The sequence below is a fragment of the Cheilinus undulatus genome, linkage group 20 (genome assembly GCF_018320785.1).
Source record: "Cheilinus undulatus linkage group 20, ASM1832078v1, whole genome shotgun sequence".
In the NCBI taxonomy this organism is placed as follows: domain Eukaryota; kingdom Metazoa; phylum Chordata; class Actinopteri; order Labriformes; family Labridae; genus Cheilinus; species Cheilinus undulatus.
The window spans coordinates 18,959,494-18,986,342 of NC_054884.1; the positions used below are offsets into that span (position 1 = coordinate 18,959,494).

The 26,849-nt window shown below is 38.6% G+C and overlaps 1 protein-coding gene and 1 long non-coding RNA gene across 3 annotated transcripts in view; one reads left to right on the forward strand and one right to left on the reverse strand.

Moving 5' to 3' along the window:
• LOC121528234 (potassium voltage-gated channel subfamily C member 1-like) overlaps positions 1 to 26,849 on the forward strand; it is a 67,850-nt gene that overhangs the window by 27,023 nt on the left and 13,978 nt on the right. Inside the window, exons 3-5 of one of the 2 annotated variants that reach the window (XM_041815560.1) lie at positions 14,195 to 15,176; positions 17,859 to 18,053; positions 19,005 to 19,133. In XM_041815560.1, coding sequence (XP_041671494.1) covers positions 14,195 to 15,176; positions 17,859 to 18,053; positions 19,005 to 19,126 — 1,299 coding nt within the window. In that variant the 3' untranslated portion in view covers positions 19,127 to 19,133. The remainder of the gene's footprint in view (positions 1 to 14,194; positions 15,177 to 17,858; positions 18,054 to 19,004; positions 19,134 to 26,849) is intronic. The other variant, XM_041815561.1, reaches the window with a different exon arrangement.
• LOC121528236 overlaps positions 1 to 26,849 on the reverse strand; it is a 56,856-nt gene that overhangs the window by 13,466 nt on the left and 16,541 nt on the right. Inside the window, exon 3 of the long non-coding RNA XR_005993478.1 lies at positions 8,379 to 8,510. This is a non-coding gene — a long non-coding RNA (uncharacterized LOC121528236). The remainder of the gene's footprint in view (positions 1 to 8,378; positions 8,511 to 26,849) is intronic.

Sequence of the window (26,849 nt, forward strand, 5' to 3'; positions counted from 1 at the left end):
TGCGCCTGAAGGGAACTCTCTCCCTGTTGACATTTGAGTCGCTCTCTTTGTCCTGTCCGGCACTGTTTGACTGTTGGGTTTATAATGTTTTAGTGGTACCTTTAAATTCACTGCAGTGTTTCTCAGAGCATAAAAATAATGATGATGGTGATGATGATGGCACAAGTGAAGGCTCTTCCTGTAAGCCATCCAAGGTTACACTTGGGCTGAACGCTGAGCGGCTACTTTGAACGTCTCTGAGTGATTGCTGCAGCCATTCACCTAAGATAATAGATTAATCAGCCTATCCAAAACTGAACCGCTTGCTCTGGTTGCCCTTCAGGAGAATGTTCTATATTTCACATCGTTTAAACGTTCATTTTTCATGCCTCATTCATGTGCAGATTTCACATCATCCTTCAATGTCTTCTTATCATTGCTGACTCTGCAGCTGCAGTCGCCCATTTGCTTTGCCCTCTGGTAGAAAGACTCCACATCCTCCGTATTACAGGGTGCTGCTTGTCATACTAATGCTGATCAAACATCCCTATCATTGTGCATGGGAACGAAAGAACCGTTAATAAGAAGCAAAAATCCTTTATGTTCTTTTGTCAAGGTCACTCGGCTTTCACCTCACAAACGTGAATCTTTCATTGAGCAAGCCGAACGATCACAATCTCCTCTCTCCTCTACATGCAGCCCTGTACGCCAGCTGTAGGAGCAGTCTTTGGCTCAGTCCTGTCCTTGGTGCCTGAAAGCAGAGGCTAACGCAGTGGTTGTCATGGTGACAGAGAGCCAGAGCAGGGCTGTGGTAATACTGTAATGATAAAGCTCTTCTGGATGGTGCCGCAGTAAACACAGCGCCACTAGGGTCCCGTTAAGGAAGAGCGTGGCGCACCGCCGTGCATGCAAAAACGCCTGTAGGGCTAATATCACCTCTGACAATGGCTCCTCAGTTATATCACTTACATTTATGCTCCCCCAGCACCGCCTCCTTTTCTCCTCCTCTATCTCTTCTTTATAGCACTCTCACTCTCTTCAAAGCCTCCCCCCACGTTGTTGTCTTCTCCCCTCCACTCGTCTTTTTATCCCCCTTCTCTTCATTCCTTCGCTCTCTTCTTCATTCATCCATCGAAACACAATCAACACTCTCTATCATCAACTTCCTTTCACAGTCTCTCTCTCTCTCTCTCTCCGTCTCTGACTCCCGCTCTTTTAAATTTATGTTGATGATCTTTCCAAATCTAATTTCAGAGTCTAGAGAGCGAGGGAGACTCTATCGGGCCTTGAAGGTCAACGGGGCTGCAGGTGTCACACATGGTAGCTTTCCTGAAGGGAATTCAGTGCATTAGCCCCCCCTCCAATATTACAGTGTGATTCAGAATCGTAAATTCAGAGCGTTTTTAACTCACATACATACCTGCATGCTGCAGAGAGGTGGAGGGAGAGAACAGAGCCAAGTGCCAGAGGAGATAAATAAGTGTGAAGTGACAGATTGCTACTCCTCCTTTTTATCATCTTCCTCCACCTCTTTTCTTTCTCTGTCTCTTTGCCCGTCCCTCTCCTTCACCTCAATGCAGCTCATGTAGCTACCACTCACTATCTGCGATCGCACACCTCCTGTGCCCATAAGCTGTTTGTCTCTCTCACACGGTGACTCATGTCCACACGCACTGCTTTAACCTCGCTCTTACACCAACACATGCACACATACAGTATCAACACAGACTCACCTACACCTGTGAGCTACATACAAACAGATTTAAGTGTGTTTTATGAGCTTTCCCGCAGTGGGAGTGCTTCTCTGTTCATCCTCACAACATCTCTGCTTGACATGCTGTTGCATATTTAACCAGCAGCTGTGATGGATTGATCAATATTGATTAGATGTTCAGATCTGCAGTGTAATCCACTGTGTGCTGCCATCTTGAAACACTGTATCATTAAATTACTGAAACAATGAATGAACTTTTGTTCATCAGCAGCAGCATTCAAATGTGGCTTAAAATACAGTGTGAAAAATGAGTGTTAATATGCAAACTTTTACTTTGAAATGGTTAAGCTCTTATTGGCTAGTTTATTCTGTAGAACTGCCAGTATTTGTATCGATGCCTATACACCTATCTGGACTGTGATAGTGATGAAACGGGTATCACAGACTCACACAATGCAGATACTGGTAATAATACTTATATTGCACAATGGTGCTATTTTACATACCAGTGAAGATACCAGTACCAATGTTGAACTAATACTGGCACTGTTAATTACTATGACAACATAATGGTACAATTTTACTTACCACTACTGATACCATACCAGCACCAATACCAAATTGATAAGGTGTTGCTCTTGTATCATAAGGATGTTATTTTCATTACTAATGCTGATACCAGTACTAATATTGAACTAGCACAGGTAATGATAAGGCTGTCACTACATCAAGGTGTAAATTACCAATGCTAAATCTGCTTCTGATGTTCCTATTGTAACACAAGGGTGCTATTTTTGATACCAGTACATATAACAGCTACAGCAACAGCAGCACATTATTTCAGTAAGATGACATAATGGAGCTATTTTAATTACTATAACAGAGCCATTATTGATACTGGTACTATTATTGCTATGATACATAAATGTGTTATTTTAGTTGCCAGTACTGATACTGTACCAACATCAAACTGATGCCTGCACTGATACTACTATGACAACATAAGGGTGCTATTTTACTGTATGGATACTGGCACCATTACTAATACTGGTACTTTTATGGATATGATAATACAATGGTGCTGTTTTAGTAACTAGTAGTCATACCAGCACCAATACTGATACTGGGACGAGTACCACTAAAAGTTTTTTTCCCACAGGATTTTAGTAGACTATGGTGGGGGGATCCAGAACCTTTAGGGAGGTGAGCATGCTTCTCTGGATTTTTTTTTTGACATTTTGAGATTAAATGCACCATTCTTGTGCGTTTTTAGAGCAATAAAATCAGAGGTATAATGGTTATAATTTAATTGTCTGATTCCAGTTTTTTCCTTGTCTGACCCGGTGATAAAGATTTTGGATGATACAGATTTTCTTTTCTGAAAAACAAACAAAAAAAAGGTTATTGACATCTAAAGATTACTTTTACCTTGTCATCACTGAATGTCACTGGCTATAAATGTTTTATCTAAATAAATCTTCAAAACTGCAGCAGATCACATAACCATCTCCAAGTAATTTACAAAAGGAAACTGTGTCACAGCCTTGATTTCCTGTATACTTATCTTCTTTTATTCCATAATTTATGGTTGAATTGATAGTTTATGTTTGTTAGCTTACGTAAAACAAAATCCATTTAAATGACATGTGAATTTAATTTCTGTTTTAAGTATACATTCTAGAGAAATTATTTGTCATTATTGACTCCACCCCCCACCCACCGTTAATGTCAAGAATTAATCAAATCACAGAAACAGAGGTGTTCACTGTAGCTATATTCTCCCTAGCTCCAGAAGGAATGATGAATGATCCAACAAACGACAAAAATCAGTGCCTGTTTCATTCAGCTAGATCTTTCACCTGACCACCTCCTTGTCTTTCTCTTCCTTATTAGTAGGTGAAAGATTGTTTAACATGATTTGTATAAGCTATAAATACTGTTATTATTTCCTGTAAAGTGATACGTCTGACTGAAACCGAGTCTTGCACACCAAGGTTTTGTCACTTAAAACGAGAATATTATCAGATTATAATTAGACATTTAGGTAGCACACTACACGACCTGGACAGGTGTGAGAGAGACACGGTGGGGCTGTACAAATCCATACAGATATGCAGATCCTACACTGAAATAAGGTTGAGAGGAACAAATGTTTATGGCTCATGTGCACGTACGAGATGTCTGGGAGCTGAAAGAGCAACTTTTATCACTGAGCTGAACCAAATGATCCAGATCTCTAAAGACAGCTGGAATTCCCATCACTATGAGTAAGGCCTACCAGTCACTGGCTGTGAGAAAGTTTAGGTTTACTGAACCAAACTGAACTGTCTGGTGGAAATACATGATCAGATGCCAGTACCAATGATAAACTAGCACTAGTACTGGTATCTCTATCATAAGATTTTTTAGTTAACCTTAACTAATATTGGTAACGGTGGTATCATAAAATAAATGGAATTATAGTCATATTTTTAATCACGTAATAATCAGAGGGATATCCAGTAAAGAGAAAATAATCTCTGATATTGGCATCAGTGTCTAAAACATGATCACATCAGTGGCTGATGATAATAATAATCATTTCTCCATTATACCTAAAACCTAAGTGTCTGTGTCCTCTGCACAGGTCAGGCCCTACTGCTGAAGTCCTGTTTTTCATCATGGTGGCAGCAGATCTTTTCCGTTTTAAGGCTTCTATCCTTGCTATTAATTTAATCTCCTTTAAGGCATGTCACCTTTGGTATTCATGTTTTTGTGGACTTTACCTATTTTGTGAGCTTTATCTTTCTTCTTTGGGATTTAAACTTTCTTGGCGGTGCTGATACCTGTATCTGGACCGGTATGAGTACTTATATCTGCACCATATCTCATAAGTGTGATTTTGGTCAAAGCTAGCAAAATGTCAAAAATATATTTTTGCATTAGTGTTATTTTTTTGTATAAACCCAAATATCAGAAGGGTATTATTATTGTCAAATGCTGGGTTCAATTTTCAGCCCCAGAATCAGGAAGGATAAAATGATATCAGAGTATCTCCATGTCTCTGTACTGATCGCTCTCTTACTTTTGTTTGAGGGCACGTTTTGTCTTTCAGTGTCAGGTATTCAGATTAAAATACTGATGTGTTTTTTCCTGTGCGTATAAGATTTCCCTGCAGAATTCCCACCTGACACCAAAGTTTAATTTAGAGAGACAGAGTGAGTCTGCAAATCAGGAGAGGCTTTGCAGTTACATCACATATCTCTGGTGTTTTTGCTGTATTCATACTGTTCCAGCTAGACAGGAAGAGACGGAATGTCTTGAGAATATTATTTTTGTGTGGGAGTATGTTAATTCAGGACTGTCTGAGGGAAAATGAGATAATGGTCTGGATAAGAGCTGATCAACACTAGCTTTTTACTATTTCTTTAGTAACATCTAATTTCTTCCTCTCTTTCAGTATTGTTTTTTTTTGTGTTTTCGGAATTCTACAGCTGTACTGGCTGTATGGGTTTTGGGTAAAAATATACAGATTTTTGTATGTATTTATGTATGGATGTTGTATTGCTTATACTGAATTGTATTTGTATTGTATAATCATTTGTCAGTGAATAGGTACCCTTAGAGACCCTAAAGGTGCAGTTAATGGTATTTTCAGGTTGAAATGTGTGTGTTAATCAAAAAAAATTAAACTCCTATATTACGTATAACTTAGAGATACACTGAAAGTAAAAGTTAGGCCCGATGCAGACAACCATGTCTATAATAACAATTTAGCAAATATTGCTGCCAATGTTTTTTTAATTACTTCATTAGGTGTCACACTCCTACAATGCCAAATTTTTTCTCACCTCTGACCACAAAAACAGGTCAGAGTTTTCCAAACAGGTCACATCTTCTCTGAATCAGCCATTAGCAGCGCTAAATGCCAGCATTAAATTGATACAACACAGCAAATAAACATCTGCTACTGACATTGGTTCATAATCACACAGTTGCCAACGGCTGATGTCATAAGGGGCTGATATTGCACCTGTGGATCCCTGGTATTTTTAGTTGAGTACTTAAATTGCTTCAAATATTTCCAACGGTTTCCAAGGCCAGAGAAATATGTATTTTCGTAGATGCAGAGCATGGCATGCTAATCAATACTGAGGGAATGCTAGGTATCACGTCATGTTCTGTTGCTGTATCTCAGTCATGTTTTGTAATGCTTCTTGTGAAAGATTATGATTATTCTCTGCCATCAGCTGCTCTTTCCGCCGCCCCGACATTTACTGGTCAAGTAGTGACACACTTCTCAGCTTACCTCTACTGCATAGTTGTTTTGAATTAAGTACTCCTTTAAAATAACTTAATTTACTTAACATTGAACTGCCTTTTTTATTTCATGGATGAATAAACTGGCCTTCCTGGTTTGCACCATGAGTTACTCGCAAAACATTCTGGGATCATTTGCTGTGCTAGGAAGGCCACTTCGAACAGCTTTTTTCCCTCATTGTATGGAATTCATCCATGAAACTGTTGTTTTACTTTTTAGTGAAAACACCTAATGGAGTGCTGTTTTATTGAATCAAGAAATAAGAGACAAGGTAAGCAGCAGGAGCCTACTTTTAACTTTTGTTATTGTTTTGATTAGGAGCCCGGAAGGGATTTAGATTCTATGCGTCATAAGTGGAGCCAAGGATGATTGGTTTCTCAAAAACTCTGAATCTTTTGCATCAGTAGAAAGTATGTAACTCATGATAAATGCAAAAATAAAAAACAGATAATTATAAACACATTTTGTTAATTTTAATTATTTATTTTATTATAATTTCTAGGGGAGCATGTCCTCAGAGCAGGGTTATTATAGTTAACAAACTGGGAATAACTAAAACTAAAACTAAAAATTAAATTTTGTGATTACAAAACAAACTACAATAAAACAAAATCAGGGAAAAAATCTCCCTAGTTTTCGTCTTTTGCAGCAGCATACTGACTGACATGAACACCCAAGCCAGGGGAGTGTAAAATGACCTGATTTGTTTTAAGAAGATCACACAATGGTTAACTTTAGGTCTTGACTTTTATTCAGATGTCAAAGATCAGATGTCAGATATTGAATTCGAACAGATAAAATGAAAAGCGAAGAGTAACCTGATTGAATGTGTTTTTAAGATTTGTATGAGGTTTACTTTTTCTGACCCTTTTGGGTCTCACCCCTGACAAGTTTCCTTTTGCTGAAAAAACAAATAAAGCAAAGCATTTTTACAAAAGAAAAACTGGACTAAACTAACAAACCAGCAGTAAAAACAAATGAAAACTAAAGTGAAATATAACAAATAGTATAAACTAAATAAAAATAACAAATAATGAAAAATCCAAAACTATTATAACCTTGCCTCAGACTCTCCCAAGTTTGGAATCAGCCCTGGATATTTAACATTTCTGGCTCTAGCCCTGCTGTTCTTTCAAGCTAGGCCAAATTAGTATCAACACAACATTTATTTAAAATAAAAATTAAAAAAACTGAATTTAATGTGCAGCTGACAGCCAGCTGATCACAATTATCATCTCCCAGCTCCCACAGCCAATCAAACCTCTTTCTCTTAATACAGCGATGTGTTTACCTATGATGTACTTCTCACTAATTCCTGCTTGCATGAATGCTGAAAGACCATGCTGCTGCAAGCAAAGCTTAAACTCCTCCACCCCAGCCTCCTCCTTTATATTATAAAACTTCTTGCACCCTCAGATTCATGCTACTATGGATAGATTGCTTTAAAGTAATTTTATTGTATTCAATATGAATTGTCACTTATGTATCTATCCATATGGGGATTTCAGGCCATGCGCTCCTTAGAATGTCAAAGCATGCTGCTTGACTAAGCAAGGGAGCATTCTTAAGCTGAGCCTTCTCTGCCAAGTAAAACTGTATATTGATTTTGCAATGAAATATATGTCGAGAGTGTTGCTGACTGAAATGTATTATTGTGGTAACAATTACACTGAATTTTCAGCAGATACACATAAAAAAGCAGATCATTTTATTTTTTTAGTCTTTAGCATTTCTCCCCCTTTTTTGCCATTTGCTCTCCAGTCTTCACTTTGGTTGCTCTGGTCCACATCTCTCCATTTTTACATATTTCCTTTATCTTTCCTAAACAGCACTTTCAGTGCATAACACATAAAAAAAATCTAGTAGCACATTTAAAAAATGCATTGAAAATGTTGACCTTATTTGTTACATCACCTGCAGCCGCCTCTGAAGCACACAGTCAGATTTTAGCGTCTTTAGCCAGCTGTATTAGACATTAAAGAGCATATTTTAGAACACAACTTTGACTCAAACTCAATTTCAGTGTTTTATGGAGAAGATTTTGACATTTTTTAACATGTAGGAAAACACAGAGAACTCGCTCTGTCCATGTGGTTTACACAAGTCACATTTGTGGCTAAGACCTGTCAGTTACTATTACCCTTCAACCTCCTGATTCCTTCTCCTCTTCTCTTTTCTTCTCATACCTACTCTGTTTTTTCTTCTTTTTTTGCTTTCTGTCCTCTTCCTTGTCTTATTGAAAGTCCCCTCCACATGACACAGTCACATCCCTTCATGATCACCAGGACGACAAGCTACCTCAGCTTATCCGAGTGAAACTGCGCTCAGGATTTCTTCCTCTGTCAGTGTTTGAATTTACTCACTATTTTGGCGTTTGCTCCTCACCTCCTCTCACTTGTACTGTGCTCTGCTCTTTCTTCTGGGTTTCTTCAACTTCTTTTACTTTGTGCTTTTCTACGCATGGATCCACATCGTCTGCTCTCCCTCCCACCTGTCCGCCCCCTCCTGTGTCTCCACCTGTGTAGCCAGAAGATATGATGTTATGCCACTTTTGCTTCTATTTTCAGTTTTTCGTTCTTTTTCATACATGTGTAGCATCATCTTTAGGGTCTAAAGGCGCTGCAGCATTAAAAAAAAAAAAAACACTTTAAGGACAGCACTTCCTATCCTCCTAAAAATGTCCCTGCTGCTCATCTCCTCAGTCTGAATACTTCTTACATCATTAATGTCATCATGAGGAATAACTGTAGAAGTTGCTTCAAAAATAACACTTCACATTAAAACTCGGCCTGATTAGTGTCCATGAAGGTTTTTAGGGTGTTTGTCCAATGAAGGATCTTCCTAAGCAGGTCCCGCTGGTACTATCCTGCTTCCTGGGACAGAGGGTGGCTGAGGGGGTGGGTATGCGGGTAAGAGGTAGGAGGGTGATTGAGACCCTCAGCATGTGTGCGAGTGTTTTCATGATACGGAGGGAGAGAGCACTGCAGCAATCTGAGAAAGTAGGTCAGACATCGACTAGCGAGAAACATAGCAGAGAAGAAAAGAGGTAGGAAGAGGAGATGGAAGGAGAAGGAAAAAGGCCGGAGAGAATGGACATGTGGGTGACGGGTGGGGGTTGGTTAGGTGTCGGGATGTGGGGATGACAGAAGAAAAAAGAACCTGGAACAACATGGTGGGATTCAAAGACATTCTTTAATAATATTTTTCTTTATTTACTCAAAAAGATTAAAGTCACCTTTCCCAGTCCTGCCACTTTAAGGAAATTCCTTTAAAAAAGCATAACCATTAACGCTGCTAATTGTACTACTAATGAATCCCAATGTAAAAACTTAGTCCTACAAATTAGATATCGACTCAAACTGCATCCCTGACTTTCCTGGAAGGTCACTTCTACGGCTAAATCCTCATCAGCTAATCTCCTCAATAAATACAGCGGCTCAGCATCTTAAGTCCTCTGCTTTCTGTCATGGAGGCACTTGGAGAAAAAATGTGTAGGCTCTCATCCAAAATCCAATTCAAAGAAAAGCTGGAAGAGAGAAGCGAGACCTTTCAAGAAAAATAACTCCAACAGTTTCCCTCCATTTGCCTCGTTATAAGCGGGCCTCTTTCAAGCATGTTGCTCTTGATATTACATAAGTGCATCACGTCAAAAATACACGTTGACACGCACGGTACATTGAGGGCACTCAGGCTTCTTATATATACGTGCTCCACTCAAGTATGAACTACCTTTCTCTTTTGCTCTTCAGGCCATGTCTGTGTTTTATTATTTATTTGATAAAGCACACAGTATACTGCATCTATAAATACACTGCAGAGCCTGTAGGAATGGACCACAGCAGAGGGAGGATTGTGCAGAAGACACACACACTCAAGTTATCACGCGACTTTAATTGATTCAGTGACAATTGAATTGGTTACAGAAGAATAAAAAGCTCGGGTAAATATAGACAGTAAGCTTGCAGATCATAGAGATGATGGCCAGTGGTAATGAAATAATAAAATTGCCTGTGAGTGATAAAAAATGAAGAAAACCAGAAAAAAAACCCTGAGAAAACAACAGAGGTCTCAGTGGTGGAACTCTGCTTATTTTGCTGCTTTATAGCGAGGAAATGTGCCCCGAGGACAAAGCCATTGGAAGTGAACAAACAAACATGGCGCATGGAGACACTGGAGTATAGAGGATGCTACTTGTACAAACAGCCTCTACTACAGCACTCTTCAGATGTGAAGGGGCAGAGGGTGAATAAAAATAAAAACATTTCAACTTGAAAGAGAGAAAGCAATATTAAATGTTTCTTTTTGGAAAAAGTTAAGACCACAGCCCAGAAAAAAGGCATCTTGAGCCCTGCAGTTTGAAACATGTTTGTTTAAAACCTCAAGTTCACCTCAAGTGCAACACTTCAAATCATTTATGTCCTTTTCTATCTTAATCTGATGATGAGGTAGCAAGCAGATAGATTTTAAATATATGTGCTTTTTCACATATTTCAAGACAAAAAATTAAGAAAAACGTCAGTAATGCAAAAAACTCAGGGCCTTTCTTATTTAATAGGAATGAGGATTGGACCGTGTCCATTTTTTAGTGCTGCTGAACCTTTAAGAAATATCCCTACAGTATACAGTATTACCACTATGTGTTTAAAAAGCAGATTATACAGGAAGCAGATTGGATTAGACATTTCCTGGCATGCAAGCACAAGCACAGCAAGCAGAGTAGTGGTAATTTTTTTCAACTAAAACTATGACTAAAAATGTTGGTTGACTACAGTTTCTCTTCAGGGAAGACTAGTCTTAAGACTTTTGCACAGAGTCACTTTTTTTGGTCTGAAATTTTTGCGCATCATAAAGAAAAATGATCTCATGCTGTGTTAATAATGTTTGCACATAAATGTGAAAACTTTCGTCCATTATTACTTTTTAGGAACAGGTTCGATTATTAGTATTTTTTTGCATCCATCCAAGTCATTTAAATAGATGACTGATGATTCAGATCAGCCTCAGCTGCTCCCTTCTTGCTTGCTCGCCCCTTTCCCTTCTCTCCTTGCACTGAAACTTCGCCTAAACACGGTGATTTGCTCGTGTATTGTGTGGATTGCAACCGTGGAACATAATCGATAGTGTGGCAATGTTTGTACTTACAGCCAGGTAACAGAGACTGAATTAAAAAGTTGCTCTCCATCTCTCCAACTTGGCACAGTGCTATGACGACCCAGTGGACCCAGTTTGATCTTTCAAAGGAGAGAAAGAGCCACAAAATCATCTTCACTCTTTTTTCTCTTGGCAGTACGAAACAAATTGCCACATTCCACAAATTTTTGCAGTGAATTCAAATAAAACAGACTAGCTGCAAATCTTTGGTGATGAAAACTGGGATGAAAAGGTAATTTAGTTTTTGTCGCAGAGACTAAAATAGGACTAAAATGTTAGAGCTGGACTGTTGGACATTCAAAATCCATGATATTTCCCACTGTGCATATAATCAGTAAAAACACAAGCAGAGATCGGGTAGTAAAAGCATTCAAGGTGTGTCTGTATTTTCTTCAGGATATTTTAAGCAGAGCACATGCCACGATATGCATAAACTTCAGTCCTTTCACAAAATGTTTGGATTAAAAAAAATGGGGGATATCTATTACAGGGGCTCTGGAAATGACTTTCAGTTTCAGCATTGTTTTCAGACTTCACTGGTACACTGAGTTGCGTAAAGGCAGGGGACCAGATGAAAATTTGTCTCTTTTTTCCTCTCCCTCTGTGTGTAATGGCACATGCATGCTTTCTTTTCCTCCCTGTTCAGAAGTAACATGAAAAAATAATGCAAAACTATGATAGGACAGGATCCTCAAATGCAGTGCATTGTGTCATGTCATAAAAATGACCCATGCCCATGAAAAATAATGCTCCAAAATAAAAAATAAAATTGTAAATCTTCATCATTTAGACTCAGAATTTCAAATAAGCAGATTACTGTACACAATCATTTTACTGATTATTAGATAGAGACAATATTAACAATATTGTAGTATATCTCATCTGAAAATACATCAAGTCTTAAAAATTATACTATACATTTCCAAGCCCTAGTTTGAAACAACACTTTCTCCTTATTCGTACAGGTTTAGTGGGTGCATAAGCAGCTCAATCATTTTGTGAATCTGTTTGTGAGAAAATACCAGAGAGCAGATAAAAACATCACGAAAGATATTGAAAATCTCCTTCCACATTTTTTAAAATTATGTCCAAATTTAACATGGTGTATTCATGAGGTAATAAGAGCTGCTGCTGCTCCAAACACCTCCTATGTACAGTATTCGTAAGTTAAGTTAAACTCTCAGTGCCTGCCATGGAGTCTGCAGTTATCAAACGTAGCAAAGGGGCAACCCTGGCTCTGTTGGTAGAGTTGGTCTTACATGTTGATGTCTCTTGGGCATGACACTTAACCCCAATTTGCTCCCACAGCTGCGTCAGTCGTGTGTTATTGTGTATGGGTGCATTTCAGTGTGTTTAATTTCAACAAAGGCACATCTCAGTTTTCTTGACAAGAGACTGATCATCTCTGATCGCTTGGTCGTTATTGACAAGACATTTTTTTAAAGCCGAGCTGCTTGATTTTTGCACAGAGGGACAGAGAGTCTCCAAACAGCAATGTGAACACTTTTAGCACACTGAAACATATGACAGTTGCAACAACAACCCATGGCTTTTTCCCAGAAAATAGCAGTATTCTGTTAAATTAACTTCTTTTGTTGCATTAACCACACTGAAAAATAATGAATCCTTTATCTTTTCTTAACCTGATGTCATCTGCAAACAACAGACTGAGAATATTTTACTCAGTGGTTGGGTGAAAAAGGTGATGTGTACACTGAACAAAAAAATCCTTTTACTAAATCCCAGACCTATGATAACTAAAACATGTGAAAAACCTTAAGATTTTTTTTTACGTGCTGTCATCATCTCCTACATCAGATCTCAAACACTGGTTAACAGAAAAACTGCAGTCATGTTTTGGGTCTAATGACAAAACAGTGAGTGAGATCTGTGACAACACGCTGAGAGAATGAAACGTGGGGGTTTTCTAGACCACTGCTTAAAGATTATCAGTTAATTATTGATCTTATCCTGACAGCTTAGCTTTAGCAATCAGCTCTAGCAGATTACCACGGAAAAAAGTTAGTATTAATTTTGACTGATCTTTCCTTTTCTATCACAGATTAAGAATTACATGAAGGCATTGCAAATTTCTCTTGTTTTCTTTTCATCTCTACGCCATTTGTTGTAAAGGTCAGAGGTCCCACAGAGTCCCAGACTGAATGTAACAAGTAGTTTATTTGTATGTATATGTTTTGATTATATAGTAGTACATTATCAAATTTAAAAAATAAAGATAAAGGAAAAAATAGGGTGTGACATCAATACTAGGGCTGATTATTTTAATATTAAACTCATGGTACTATTAATGGACTTCTAAATGCTTTGTGTCATCATTTACTGATGGCACATGATATGACAAGATACTGACAGCACATCTATTTTTATGGCTTCATCTTTTATTACCATCACTTATAACTGTCACATTTCATTTGATCTGGCCTGATGAGTCTAATTATCCTTGGACTTTGTCCACAATGGTCAAATGTGCCAAGGTTCTCTTCAGGGTATCTGGGAATCAGCCACCAAAAACACTTCTTTGGTCTTCATTTTGGTGAAAAATCCATCTCTGAACGGCACATCTGTAGTTTTTACAGCAATAGTCAAAGCTGATTGAACATCAGAAATTTATATGATACAGGTAAAAATTAAAAGACATTGATATGCAACAAAAATAAAAGGCCTATGCATCCAAAATGAGTTCTTTTGTTGTTTTAACTCACACAAACAGCAGGCAAACTCCTGCAGACTAAACTGCTCAAAACACTGGCAATGTGGCCAAACTCTACAAAAGGTTTTGTGCAATCAAGTCATTCTCAAAAGTTTAAAGTTCATTTGAATAAAGAATTATATGGTTATAAAACACATTTCACTGTATCAAACATGTTGACAACCTTAGCTAGTAAAAAGTAATGCTACACATGCACCTTGTTTTTCTCATTTGTTTTCTTCATGCTGTATTTATTCCTCTAATTCCTTGCTGAGTTCCTTTGTGCTAAATTTAACTGATATCTAACTCTTTTTCTTCTTGTGTTCTTTGTTTTTTCCAGTATGTGGCATTTGGCTCCCTATTCTTCATCCTCATCTCAATCTCCACTTTCTGCATGGAGACACATGAGGCCTTCAACACCATCATCAACAAAACAGAGACCGTCTTGGTGGGCAACACGACCCACGATGAGATCGTATACGAAGTGGTGACCGACAGCTGGTTGACATATGTGGAGGGAGTGTGTGTCATCTGGTTCACCATCGAGGTCTTGCTTCGAGTCACCTTCTGCCCTGACAAATTGGAGTTCTTCAAAAGCACCCTCAACATTATCGACTTCGTGGCCATCCTGCCCTTCTACCTGGAGGTAGGCCTGAGCGGTCTGTCATCCAAAGCTGCCAAGGATGTCCTGGGATTCCTCCGTGTCGTCCGATTTGTCCGTATTCTCCGAATCTTCAAGCTGACCCGCCACTTTGTGGGTCTCCGTGTCCTTGGTCACACTCTTCGTGCCAGTACCAATGAATTCCTCCTGCTGATCATCTTCTTAGCCCTTGGTGTCCTCATCTTTGCCACAATGATCTACTATGCCGAAAGAATTGGCGCAGACCCAGATGACCCAACTGCCAGTGCCCACACTAACTTCAAGAACATTCCCATTGGTTTTTGGTGGGCTGTTGTGACCATGACCACACTGGGCTATGGAGATATGTACCCAGAGACGTGGTCGGGGATGCTGGTGGGTGCCCTGTGTGCCTTGGCTGGTGTGCTGACCATAGCTATGCCTGTTCCTGTAATCGTCAACAACTTCGGCATGTACTACTCTCTGGCAATGGCCAAACAAAAGCTCCCCAAAAAGAAGAACAAACATATCCCAAGAGCACCACAACCAGGGTCTCCCAACTACTGTAAGCCAGATGCCCTTGCTATGGCTACTGCATCACCGCAAAGGCTCTTGGGAAATGTCCTAGGCGGAGTGATGGGGTCTGGAGGCATAGGGGGTGACTGTCCTCTTGCACAAGAAGAAATAATAGAGATAAACAGAGGTGAGAGGTTCTGTTTGTTGTGCTTGGTCTTTTTTTCTTTAAGACTTTTAAAAACTACGATAAACTGAATTTGTTAGCATGTCCATTTTCTCTTTTTTGGCAGCAATACTCAAGCTCTATTGTTTTTTACAACCAGATGAGACTGGGCAAACTGACTAGAATGCTTCTTGACTCCATGCCAGTTTGCTGATGGCAGTTTTAGGCATGCACACTGATGATTTCAGGGGTCAGGTTAAGGATTAGAGTGTCAAGAGAAAGAAGTGGGTGTACTATCAAGAAATGGTGCATAGCTGAGTCTAGATCCACCCTGGAGAAATCACTGGCCCATCAGAACTCATGTGTAATTTATGATCAACTGGTAGGTCCACAGTTGCCTTACGGGCACCCATCTGTCAGTGGAAAAACAAACATGCGGAAGGAAAATGAACTCAATTATCTATTAAAATGGCTTAATGCTCCTCATTTTGTGCTGACTTAACACGTTTTCTCACTGGCATGAGCATTAAGATCAGATAGTTGTTCTCTTTGTTTGGACTTAACATGCAGCAGGATCAGGCGTCAGACACATGTAGCAGTAATGCACCTTTAATACATTACTTTACAGCCTAAGTCATCAGTGAAGCAGACAATATTGGTTTCATCAGTGCTTTTACTACATCCTGTCTGCTTGGCTCTTTTCCAGGCTGGAGAGGCTTCTTGTAGGTTGTGTCAGGAGATTTCTTCCTCAACAGAAAGTTGTATCAGTCAAATATTTGACAAGTCTGCACAGGAGACTCATCAGCACATGCTATACCACAACATGTGTGTTCATTTTTAACATGATGGCTAGATTATGGGTGGATGACAACAACATCAGTCTATGCCTGTCATTAAAACATGATGAACAAATTAATATATGATTTAAAGTAGCACCTTAAGAAGGGCCCTATGAAATCTGTTTTATTTTGTCCAAATTCCGTTTTTTCCATTTTGATTTTTTTGAATTCCATTTTTTAACCTTTCCACTAATTTTTCCATAAAAAATAATGTCATGTTTATGTAAATGAATAAAATGTTCACTAATTAAATAGAAATAACCTTAAATTTATTGAATGAGCCATTGTTTGGATAACCCTGATATAAAATAATTCTAACAAGTGTAACAGTCAGATATTTCCAACATTTTAAGACACATCCGCGTGTATAATCACACTGGGTCCTAACTGATGTTTATAATGTAAATGAAGAAATCCTTCTGTTCTCTCAAACACAGAGTGATAGTAACTTAATAAGAGAGTAACATTAAAGATAAATGGTTAAAAGTAAACCTGTTACCTAAACTTTTCTTTACTCTCACAGTCTGTAACAGTCCATACAGTTTGATGCTGCATTGTGTTCTACTCCTTACTCATCCCTCTCCATACATTGCTGTTTGTTCATCTGTGTCATATCAGACTGGTACGTTAATGCAGACACGTGTTGGCTTGTTGAGCAACCAAAGGGACCTACAGTATCTACCAGAGGAATTATTAAGCTAACTGATACTCGGATGTAACATCATTTAGACTACAGAGTCCATCCAACTCGAGTTTGAAGCCTTTGAGGGGTGAGCAGGTCTTCAAGTTGTAACTTCAGCTGCGTGCCTCATACAAAGACACACCTCACTCTCTCTGTGACTCTCTGGTGTGGTGAGGTAAAATAACTAGTAGCACAGATGACTTGTCTTTCAGGTGCAGCATTATATCGCACGGTACTGCCCCATGTTGAGCTACGAGATGTTTACTGGTGTTTCGTGCAGCTGCTTTGACATGCTTTGTGTTGTTTAGGAGGGGGCTGGGTGATTGTTTGTGAAGTGAGGCACAAGTTGTGCCATGCTTTAGTAATCCCCTGGAACATATTCCCCAAATATACGTTCCTCTTTCTAAAAAAAACCCAGCATTTCAGTCAAATTCATGCATTTTCCGCGTTAAATAGTAGATTATGTTTTTATTAGCCAATTCCGCGGTTCCGTTTACGCGGAAATCACAGGGCCCTACTTAAGGGATAAAAGCACCATTCGCATGGGATTCGTATTACCTTGGGACCTCTGATAATTTGTGAATTACCCTAATTAGGTTAGTGTTGGGTGCTGTGCATTTCCATGGGATAAGCAAGGTCTGTAATAACATGAAATATACTGACATTTCTGATGGGTAACAGTGAGGTTCTGTATGAAAGCAGCAATAAATAACAGACTGTACATTCTTGTTACATTATGTTTTGCAGGTGGCATTTTCTTTATGAATCCTACACATACTGCTAACTAAAGTTTTAACTAGACAACATGCACATAAAACATAACAAAACATCATAAAACATTTTCTAGTGAGCTGAAAATTTCTGATGGATGACAGTGAGGTTCTGTATGAACTGGCAATACATTTCAGCACTAGCCCAGGGATGGAGCGATAATTCATATTACAGTTAAAAATTGTGACAAAGTATGGATGATTTAAATCCATATGACAAAAATTAAGACATTAAGACTGCAATAATGCAAGACTAAACTTATAATGAAAAACTAAAGGAGTAGAACCAACCAGTAAAATTACGTAATTGGGCTTTTTAACAGACATGCAGCATTTTCCTCAACTTTTGTTGTTTTTTTTTTCACATTCTCCTGCTTGTGTTTTCCCCTGGCGTTCCCACCCACTCTCTCACCAGATTCCAAACAGAACGGTGACGCAGCCTCAGCCGCACTGGCTAACGAGGACTGCCCCACTATCGACCAGGTGCTGAGCCCTGACGAGAGGAGCCCGATTGGTCGAGGGCCTACTCGGGAACGCTACCAGCAGGACCGGGCCTGCTTCCTGCTCAACACCAGGGAATTCCGTGCCACAGATGGGAATGTGCGGAAAGGTACGTTTCACACCGGGAGACGGATACATGAACATGAACATCTTATGTAAACACAGTAAGTTGCCAGGCAGAACATATTGATGACATACATAATATGTAGATTCATATAGGCTTCTTGATTTAAAGAAACATGTACGAAAGGTGGGTTGGATGAAAGAGCATACATCAAACTGACTTCAGAAGCCTCATCTTTATATTGAAGGCTCCAATCTTAATCAGACATACACATTAAGTATTCATTCATAGTGAACAACAAATGCATAAACACTTAGCTCTTCTGCTCTGCTCTATTTGTTTCCACCTCTCCACATTCATGTTGTCTGTGTTTCCATCACTGCTTGATTTCATATTTTATTTCCTCTGTCTACAAGATTTTCTGTCCCTCTCCTCATCTCTCTCTTTCTCTCTCGCTCTCTCTCTCTCTCTCTCTCATCTTTCCACATTGTCAATGAATTTAGTTGTGTCTCATAATGTCATGATCATTCATGCTCATAAACGATCTGTCTTTCTCTGTCTCTGGACTCAGACAGTTGACCATGCATTAATTTACTTCTCGTCACTTCTGTTTCTCCCTCTCTGTTTCTCTCTCTCCTGCCTTGCACTGCCTTTTAATTTTGTTCCTCCCTCCCCCCACCCCTCTCCCTTGTGATGTCTTTCCCTCCCTAACCTCCCACACATTCCCCCTCCTTGCCCTCTTCCCCCTCTAACTCATCTTGAAACCCATACCCTCATTTTTCCCCTTCTTTTCCTTTTGTGCTTTACCATAACTTCCCCCACTTCCTTTTTTATTACCCGATGTTGCATTATCTTTGTGCTCACCGAATCCTAACACCTTTTATTCATTTACTACTGCAAATCCAACCACCACCACCACTGCCGCCAACCTGCACCAAAACACTCCCTTACACTCCCTCCAAACTTTCAACACCCCCCTTGTTGACAACAAACTAGAGGCAGCAGCCCTGGCTCCCAGCCCAGACTCCCCTCTGACTGAGGATTGGTATAAGATGGAAGGGTCTCTGTTACAGCAGGACCTCAATGCAAACTCCACCTCCTCCTGGATCAAACCATAGACCAGAGGTAACACTGACCAAAGTTAAATATAAAGGAACCCGTAGCCTACTGAAAACATTTTGACATTTTTGACCAGGCTCTCTATGAAGTAGCATGTTTTTCACAAACTTAACACCAGTACAGGTTCAACACAGACAAATGCATGACTGCAAATCACAGATACACCACCATTTCCACAGTGTTTGTCTACATTTTCAATGGAAAGGTTCACCTGTGAGGAGTCTTCTCTGTGCCTGAAAGTGAGGAAAGTGTGCTTTTAAGTTGAAGTATCACATTAAGGGATTAATGCAAAAAGTTTAGCTAAGGTAAGGTAGTGTTTAATCGGATTATTGAGGTTTATGCAGCATTTTAAGGCTTATTACATTGATTTATGAGATTTTCTAACAGATGAATCCTAACCTCCACATAATATCCTACCAGCATCCCAAGTATGTGGACTTTAAGTAAAACAGGAAATAAACAGGAATTGTTCTGTGATACACAACCACAATAAGTAGTGTGCACCAATCTTTGCATCCTTGTATGTTTGTGAGAGAGGTTAAAAACTTACATACATTCACGAGCGCGCCCATGTGGGCGTGCACGTGTGAAAATACATGAAGCAGCTCCACTGAAAGTAGCCCAGTTGTCGTGTCCTGTGTCAATAAAAACATACACTGAAGAAGATTGAACGGGAACAGTGGGTCACATTGTTGTCTGATGTGCCTCTGTGTTGTTGTTGTCTCTCTCCAGGTTGTGTCATATCACGCGTGTGTATGTGGGCTTTTTCATTCTTATGTGTTATACACTGTGTCTCTGTCTTTTCAATGCCGTCTGAGTGTTGTGTTTGTGCTGTCGTGTGCGGCTTAATTTTGTTTCTCCCTTTAACTGTGTTTATTCGTGTAGCTCCCTACCCTACGGACCTCCACCTTGGCAAATAAAAGCACACACTGCAATTCAAAAAAGAGCTTGCCTTAGAAAACACTCCTTTTTACACTTATTTATATACATACCAAGTATGTTTATGCTTTTGCACAGATTAAACTGTTCAGGGATTAACAGAACCGTCAATGGTGCCTAAATCTGTCTGTTAGAATTCAATTCAGCTCCAAAGAAGTACATATTTATATGAACATATGTCATGTTCTTGTGAAATCAATTTCCAATCCTTTAAAGCTTCACGTTATAGTGAAAAAAATGCAGTGCTACATGCTGAGCATCTTTCCAAGGCCAAAGGTCACTGGGGTCAGAGGAGCAAATTGGGTCAAGGGATAGTACCTCTTGAAACATGCCACGCTAAAAACAAGCAAACATTTAAACTGTTATCAAACTCTCTTGCACTTCTTGCTTTAAAGATACTGTGCTGTGAGCGTGTAATGGCTCTGAAATACTACTCCCTAGACCACGTTTCTGTGCTTTCAGTGCCAAGTGTAGTCCAAAGTTCAGGACCAGTTGTGTTTGTACTGTGGAGACCTGGATAGAAATCAAAAAGGATTACAGGCTGCACTCGGTGACTGAAACACTTACTGAGCAGACAGACAAATGCTATGACATATTTGATTGAAATGTGGCTACGTGATGTCTAAGGTAAGCAAGCCTCCAGCTGCCTAAGCCCTTCACTTAAAGGTCCCTGACATTGTTTCAGTTCAATATTTGTTTCTTATGTACAAAATGGAATTTTAAGTGCTACAAAAATCCCTCTTTAAAGCAAATCTGGAGTCCATTCAAAGGGAATTTATGCTGATGAACCTCATACAGTAAAGCTGTTTCCTGATGACTAATAGTTGTGTTTAGGCTAACGGCTCAATACAGTTTCTTGCTTCTTAGTTGACCTGATGAGTCTTGAGTTGAATCTTGTGTACTGGAGGATGAGATTGTACTTTGTGGGCTGAATCCACTAGTCAAACTGTTATTAAGATTGTCAACATTTTTGATGTTTTGTGGCCGTATTAAAAAATTAGACAATCTCTGTTGTTTTAATGATCAATAGAATTAAAGAAGCAAAAAACTAGAACTATTTGGTGCTTACAGAGGAATAAATTCTTCAAATTGTAGGTGAACTCATGCACATTGTATTAAATGAAAATAAAAAACTGGTATAATTTTGGTTCCAAAATGCAGGACTTTGCCAACAGCTTTTGGTGATTAAAAACAATTAGTTACCCAATATTGGTACAAAACTCAATATTCTTTGATTTTTACTTGAACCATACTGAAGTTTTAAATTCTAGTTTTGTGACAGCCCTACATCTCCTACAAACTTAGAGTTTAAGGATCGACATATTTGAACAATACACCAGTATTTGTTGAGAAGGATTCTCCTTTTTTTTAAAGAGGGATTCTCCTGCTGTGTAAGACTCATTTCAGTGTGCTTTAGTTGTGATTTATTTCATAGACATGCTCATAAAGATGTATTTGCTGACTTAATTTGTTTTAAGCTTTTCAGTTTATTCTCTTTGATTATCAGCCATTTAACTTCTTAAGCGCCCAATGTAATATGCATGTCTCACTGAGGTCAAATGGTCAATCATCCCTTTGATTGCCCACTCCAAATCACTCCTCTAGACCTCTTTCAAGGGTCTCTTTTGTTTCTGTCTTCTCTACTCTGTCTCTCCTGCTCTCTGCTCCCTCCCTGCTTTCTGTTCTTCATTGTATTCTTCTTACAAGTTGTTTTTATTTTATTTTATTAACTGTTTTTGTTTTTTCTTGTGATTCTGAAGCTGTAAATCTTCAGTGTATTTCAGTATTTTTGTGGTGTTTTAAGTAGTGATTTTGTGTCATGTGTTCTAGTGTGAATATTTGTTTTATTTACATGTGATTAGAATTAAGTTATACTTATGTTTTTCAACTAACATTTGTTGTTGTCTGTGGTTATGGTGACTTTCTTGTGTTTTGTAACACTGTTTTGTTGTTTGACGTTTTGACCTCCCCTGTGTTCTTCCTGAGTTGAACTATTACCTACTATCTGTCCTCTTCAAATTGGAATGATACAAGAAATTTCCTCCAAACAATGAAATTTACAAACCAAGAAATGGCACAAATTTCACTGGATTAAGACTCTGAATTTGGCAAAACAGTATTTTAAATACTGCAAAATAAAACCAAACCAAAATATGAAAATTGTGGAAACAGATGATAGTACCTGAAACATCAGTATCATTAACTGCATTGCAAATTTGAGGCTGTTTGAGTCCTGTACATATGATTGTATTTGGATAAATCCATCCTAGTTTTATAGTAGTATTGTCATCATTGTTGCTATCATCAAGGCGCGATTAAGGCCCAATATTAATATTTAAATCTAATTTAACGTGCGCTTCTTTGACCAGTAGGTTACTGGATAATGTCATAAGGACATTGCTGTGATTTTAATGTCATTTTATCAAACTTTTAGACAGCTCAGTGGGCAAGTCAGAAGTAGGCATTTAAGTCATTTATAGTCCTTCAAAATAAAAGGAGGTAAAGTCCCGTTGCTCAAGAAAAACAGAACAAAGACCATTTTTTTCTATTTCAGGTAAAATCTCCAGCTTAATAGTAAACTCAAACTGACATACTTACACATAGAAGGTAACTAAACTGGAATTTCTGATCAGTGCAAAAGCTAAATGTTAACTTCAGATCATTAGAAATCAGTGAATCATTTTGTATGCACTCCTGCATATTTCTTAATCTGTAATCGTGTTACACACTGTATTTAACATAATAGATACACTGAAGCAGTCTCCTACCATTACATCATGGTATTAGACTAGTCTGGTGTGCAGTTCAGCACTAATTCAATGATCAGTGTAAAAGTGGAGATTATAAAATACATCCCTTTGTATCCATTTTATTCACAAGTTAAGACACTGGGAACAGTGGACAGAATTGCCTCACATTGTCCATACTGACTTAAAAAATGTGTTATGCAATTTTAAACATTCCAGTAAATATACATTTAATCTGGTTTAACAATTGAAATGCAGCTAAATATGGCCATTTAAAGCTCAGAATTGACAATAGTAACTATGGCACTAACAAGGATAATTTCTGTGTGGGATTAATTTTGGCTACACATTAAAAGTGTAATATGCCACTTTCAGACTAGATATTCAGCAGACGTCGCACTTTAGGATAAGTGTCCTTGATCAATACAAATCTTCTCTTTGGCCCCTTCCTCCTGCACCTTCTTACAGCCACCCTAACCCCTCAGCAAATGCAGCAGTCTGTCAGACTGATCTCCATTTGAGGACCAGTCCTACCATTTCTTTAAGCTGTTTTAGAATACATAGTCTTCTCTTAGGTTTGGGAAGTCTGTTGGCTCTCTTTCAGTTGTTTGCTTGTGATAAAACTGCTATTGTGGCACTCAGTGGGCGGTGCTGTCTCTCTCCATTTGGCAGCAGGGCTAATGATTGGGAAGGGACGGGACCACACATAAATTAAATGTATGAAGTGTGTGAGCCTCTGCGTGAACACATACAAAAGGAAGCACTATCTCATTGATGTGAACACAAAGCTGAGAACAACAAACATAAAGGGAGTTTTTTAAAGGTAGTCATTCCTCAACAATAGAATTAGGTATGATATACGAATATTTGGCATATTGATGTCCAAAATTCTTGATATTACACCTTTGATGTTTACTCCTTAGCTGCTACCACTTATCTTTTATTTCTGCCTGTTTTTGAGCAGAGCTGTTGGTTGAAGGGAAACTCTTACTGCAGGGAAATATGTTTAAAATAAAACATATGAAGTCTAAAAATGTGTACATAGAGCTTTCCTATGCAAAGCATTTCATGTAAAAGTATGTTTATGTGTTAACACTTGTCAGTGTCCTTTCTGTCATTGTATTTTTGTGGTCATTATCAATACTTCACACTTAATCTTTATTGTCATGCATGTTCTAACATGATATTCGCACTGTCTCCATCCATATTGCCTCAACACTCTGCAAATATTCTTTTTTCTGAACCCCAGTTTTACCTTAGAAAAGAAATAATGCATATTCATGCTCTTACGTATGTACTGTATCTTTACATGTACATATGACATATATTTCTATATGTATGAGAAGTATATATAAACATAAAATATTAAATGGCTTCTAGCTTTAATGATAACAGCTGACGCATTTCAGTCTGTATGACCTATATACAGAGAACAAAAGGATGTAGGATACAGTTGCATGTCATCTAGTTTCCCCAAAAGACATAGAAGGTACTGAACGTTGTGTATAGACACATTCAGGCTTCATAATGCTCATAAAATGATCAATACATCTAATTATAGGTAACTGGATATCAAACCATCTTTAAACAGGCAATTGATCCCATGTAAGGATGATACAGTATGCGGCCATGCTGAGAATAGTATCTGAACAGTCAGCAAATCATGTTCATCCATGGCAGGCAGGCACACACTCATGAAATCAGTGGACATATGTGAATTAAGTAATAGAGGCAGTCGAGTACACTCTGCCTTTTATATGAATGATTAAGTCTATTTTTTCTCTTCATTCAGATTATAATTATGTCCTTGGTAAAATCTGTGGTCAGAATATTTGCAGTCCTTCTGTGTTTCTGTGTGTCCTCCCAATCCACAACCTTCTCCTCCTGTGATTAACACTCATTCTCCATCCCATTCCCAGGCCGCCACTGCAGTGCAAGTGTATCTAAAGTCTGACTGTAGGTAGGTACTTACTGCCTCTGTAGTGTAAATTAAGTGTGACTTTGGACAGGAATTATATCATCACTGAATACAGTGACAGCCAGACTCACCAGTTCCCCTGATAGACGGTCCCAGGGTACCAAACCCCTGTTGATGTTGTAAATACAGTACTTAGCACAGAGAGGAGCTAGCTAGTAGAGCGTGACAGACTGCAGTGGCTGAGACATGATTAGCTTTATCAGCACTTTTATTGTCATTTCTGAAACCTCTCAATGTCAGCAATACTATGCTAATCAGGATCCCCCTACTGCCCAGTTTTATTGGTCTTCACCATTTTCACCTTCATGTACTTAACAGTTTTCTTCCCTTATCTATGTGTTCTCATATCATACTTGACAAGTGTTTGAAAAGAAACAGAACCAAAATTAAGTACTGCAAACCTGCTTTGAAATTAGTTTGGTTTCAGACAACAGTAAGTATGAAGAATAAGTATGAATTCAGCTTTACCTTTATGTACAGGTGTGTCTAAATCTCAAACCTGGACAGCGTAGCTAGCGTAGCCAGGTGCTGACGGAGGTGAAGCCCTCTGCTCACTTGAAAATAAAATAAACTCTTTAAACTCTTGGGAGGATCCAGTCACGTTGTAACAACCCTCAAAATAGATAAAATATCATAACATTAACATAGCAATGTTCTGAAGTTACTTAAACCATCTTTTTTTTCCCAGTTTGATGCTTGACTTGAACTTCAGTGAATCTTCTTGACCATGTCTACAGGTGTAAATGCATAGATTGCTGTCATGCGATTGGATGATTTTTGCGTTACTGAACCCTTTAACAGTTAAACATAATAAAGTAATCTGTGAATGTATAATTACATGTACATAAGTACATAATTACATACAGACTAATAGAATTGAAAATAATTTTAGCAATAAAAGCCATCAAATGAACAAAAAGGAGATCTAAATGATAATAATCATGCTGATTTCTTCTGGTGGGGACAAAATTCCTATACAGGCACATAGCAGAGACAGTCTCAGAGACCATGAAAAGTATCTAAAACAGGGTTACATTTTTAAAAATCCTTACTAATTTATTTAATAACTTCATGTGAAGAGTCTGCATTCAATTTAAAGGGTCGCTACAGTTCTGCAAATAAAAACAAGTTGACCCAAGATCTTCTTTACCCCAGAACTCTGATTCAGCAATCATCAAAATACAGCTGATATTTAATGCGGCCTGACAGTTTGTCCTGATACATTTGGCCGTAATGCACAAAATCTTTTTGGAGCTGAACTCAGGAGTGTAGCGTTTCAACAGATTGGCCGGACAGCTTCTCAGAAATCTTTGTGTGACGTGGCCTGAGAAAGCCAAAACAGCAAAAAATGCTTCATCAATATTTTACCAAGTTGCCATCCAACTAATGCACCAGAGTGAGACAGAATACAAAAAGGAGTTTTTTGTGCTTGTCTCAAATGGTGTGTAATCCTTAGAGCTGGAGTATTGGTGTGTTTCTCCATTTTGGCAGGAAGGCACAAAGGGTGTCATACTGTTTCAATGGTTGTTTTTGTTGTCTGACTGTGGCCTTTGGATGGTTGGAGTTTGACATAGAATAACGCAGTAATTTTCCAAAAACTGTTGCACAGCAGCCTCAATGCATAATCTAGCAGGGAAATGTCACTTGATCTAAATTTTAAAACAAGTTTTAAACTCCACCCATTATTGGTCAGGTAGCCATTGTTAGGGCAGATAAAAAACTACCTACCAATGGTGTTTTTCACTTCACCTGATGCAACAACACTCCGTCAGCACAGCACTACCTTCTATGTGGCTGCTACAGGGGGAATTCAATGTCTGCATGCATATTATACACCTTAAATACAGCAGGAAAGGACAAAACAGGCTTTTTGGTTCTGCGCTGTTCAGGAACCCTGAATTCTGATTCAAAGCACTTGCACAGGTGGATTTGTTCAGTTACTAGTTCTGTTGTTGCCTTGTGTCCTTTCCTGCTGTAGACGACCTTAAACTGATCATTACAGGATACGATTACCGGGGGTTAGGAAGTGCTTTTAAGTGTTGCAGGATTGATGCTTTT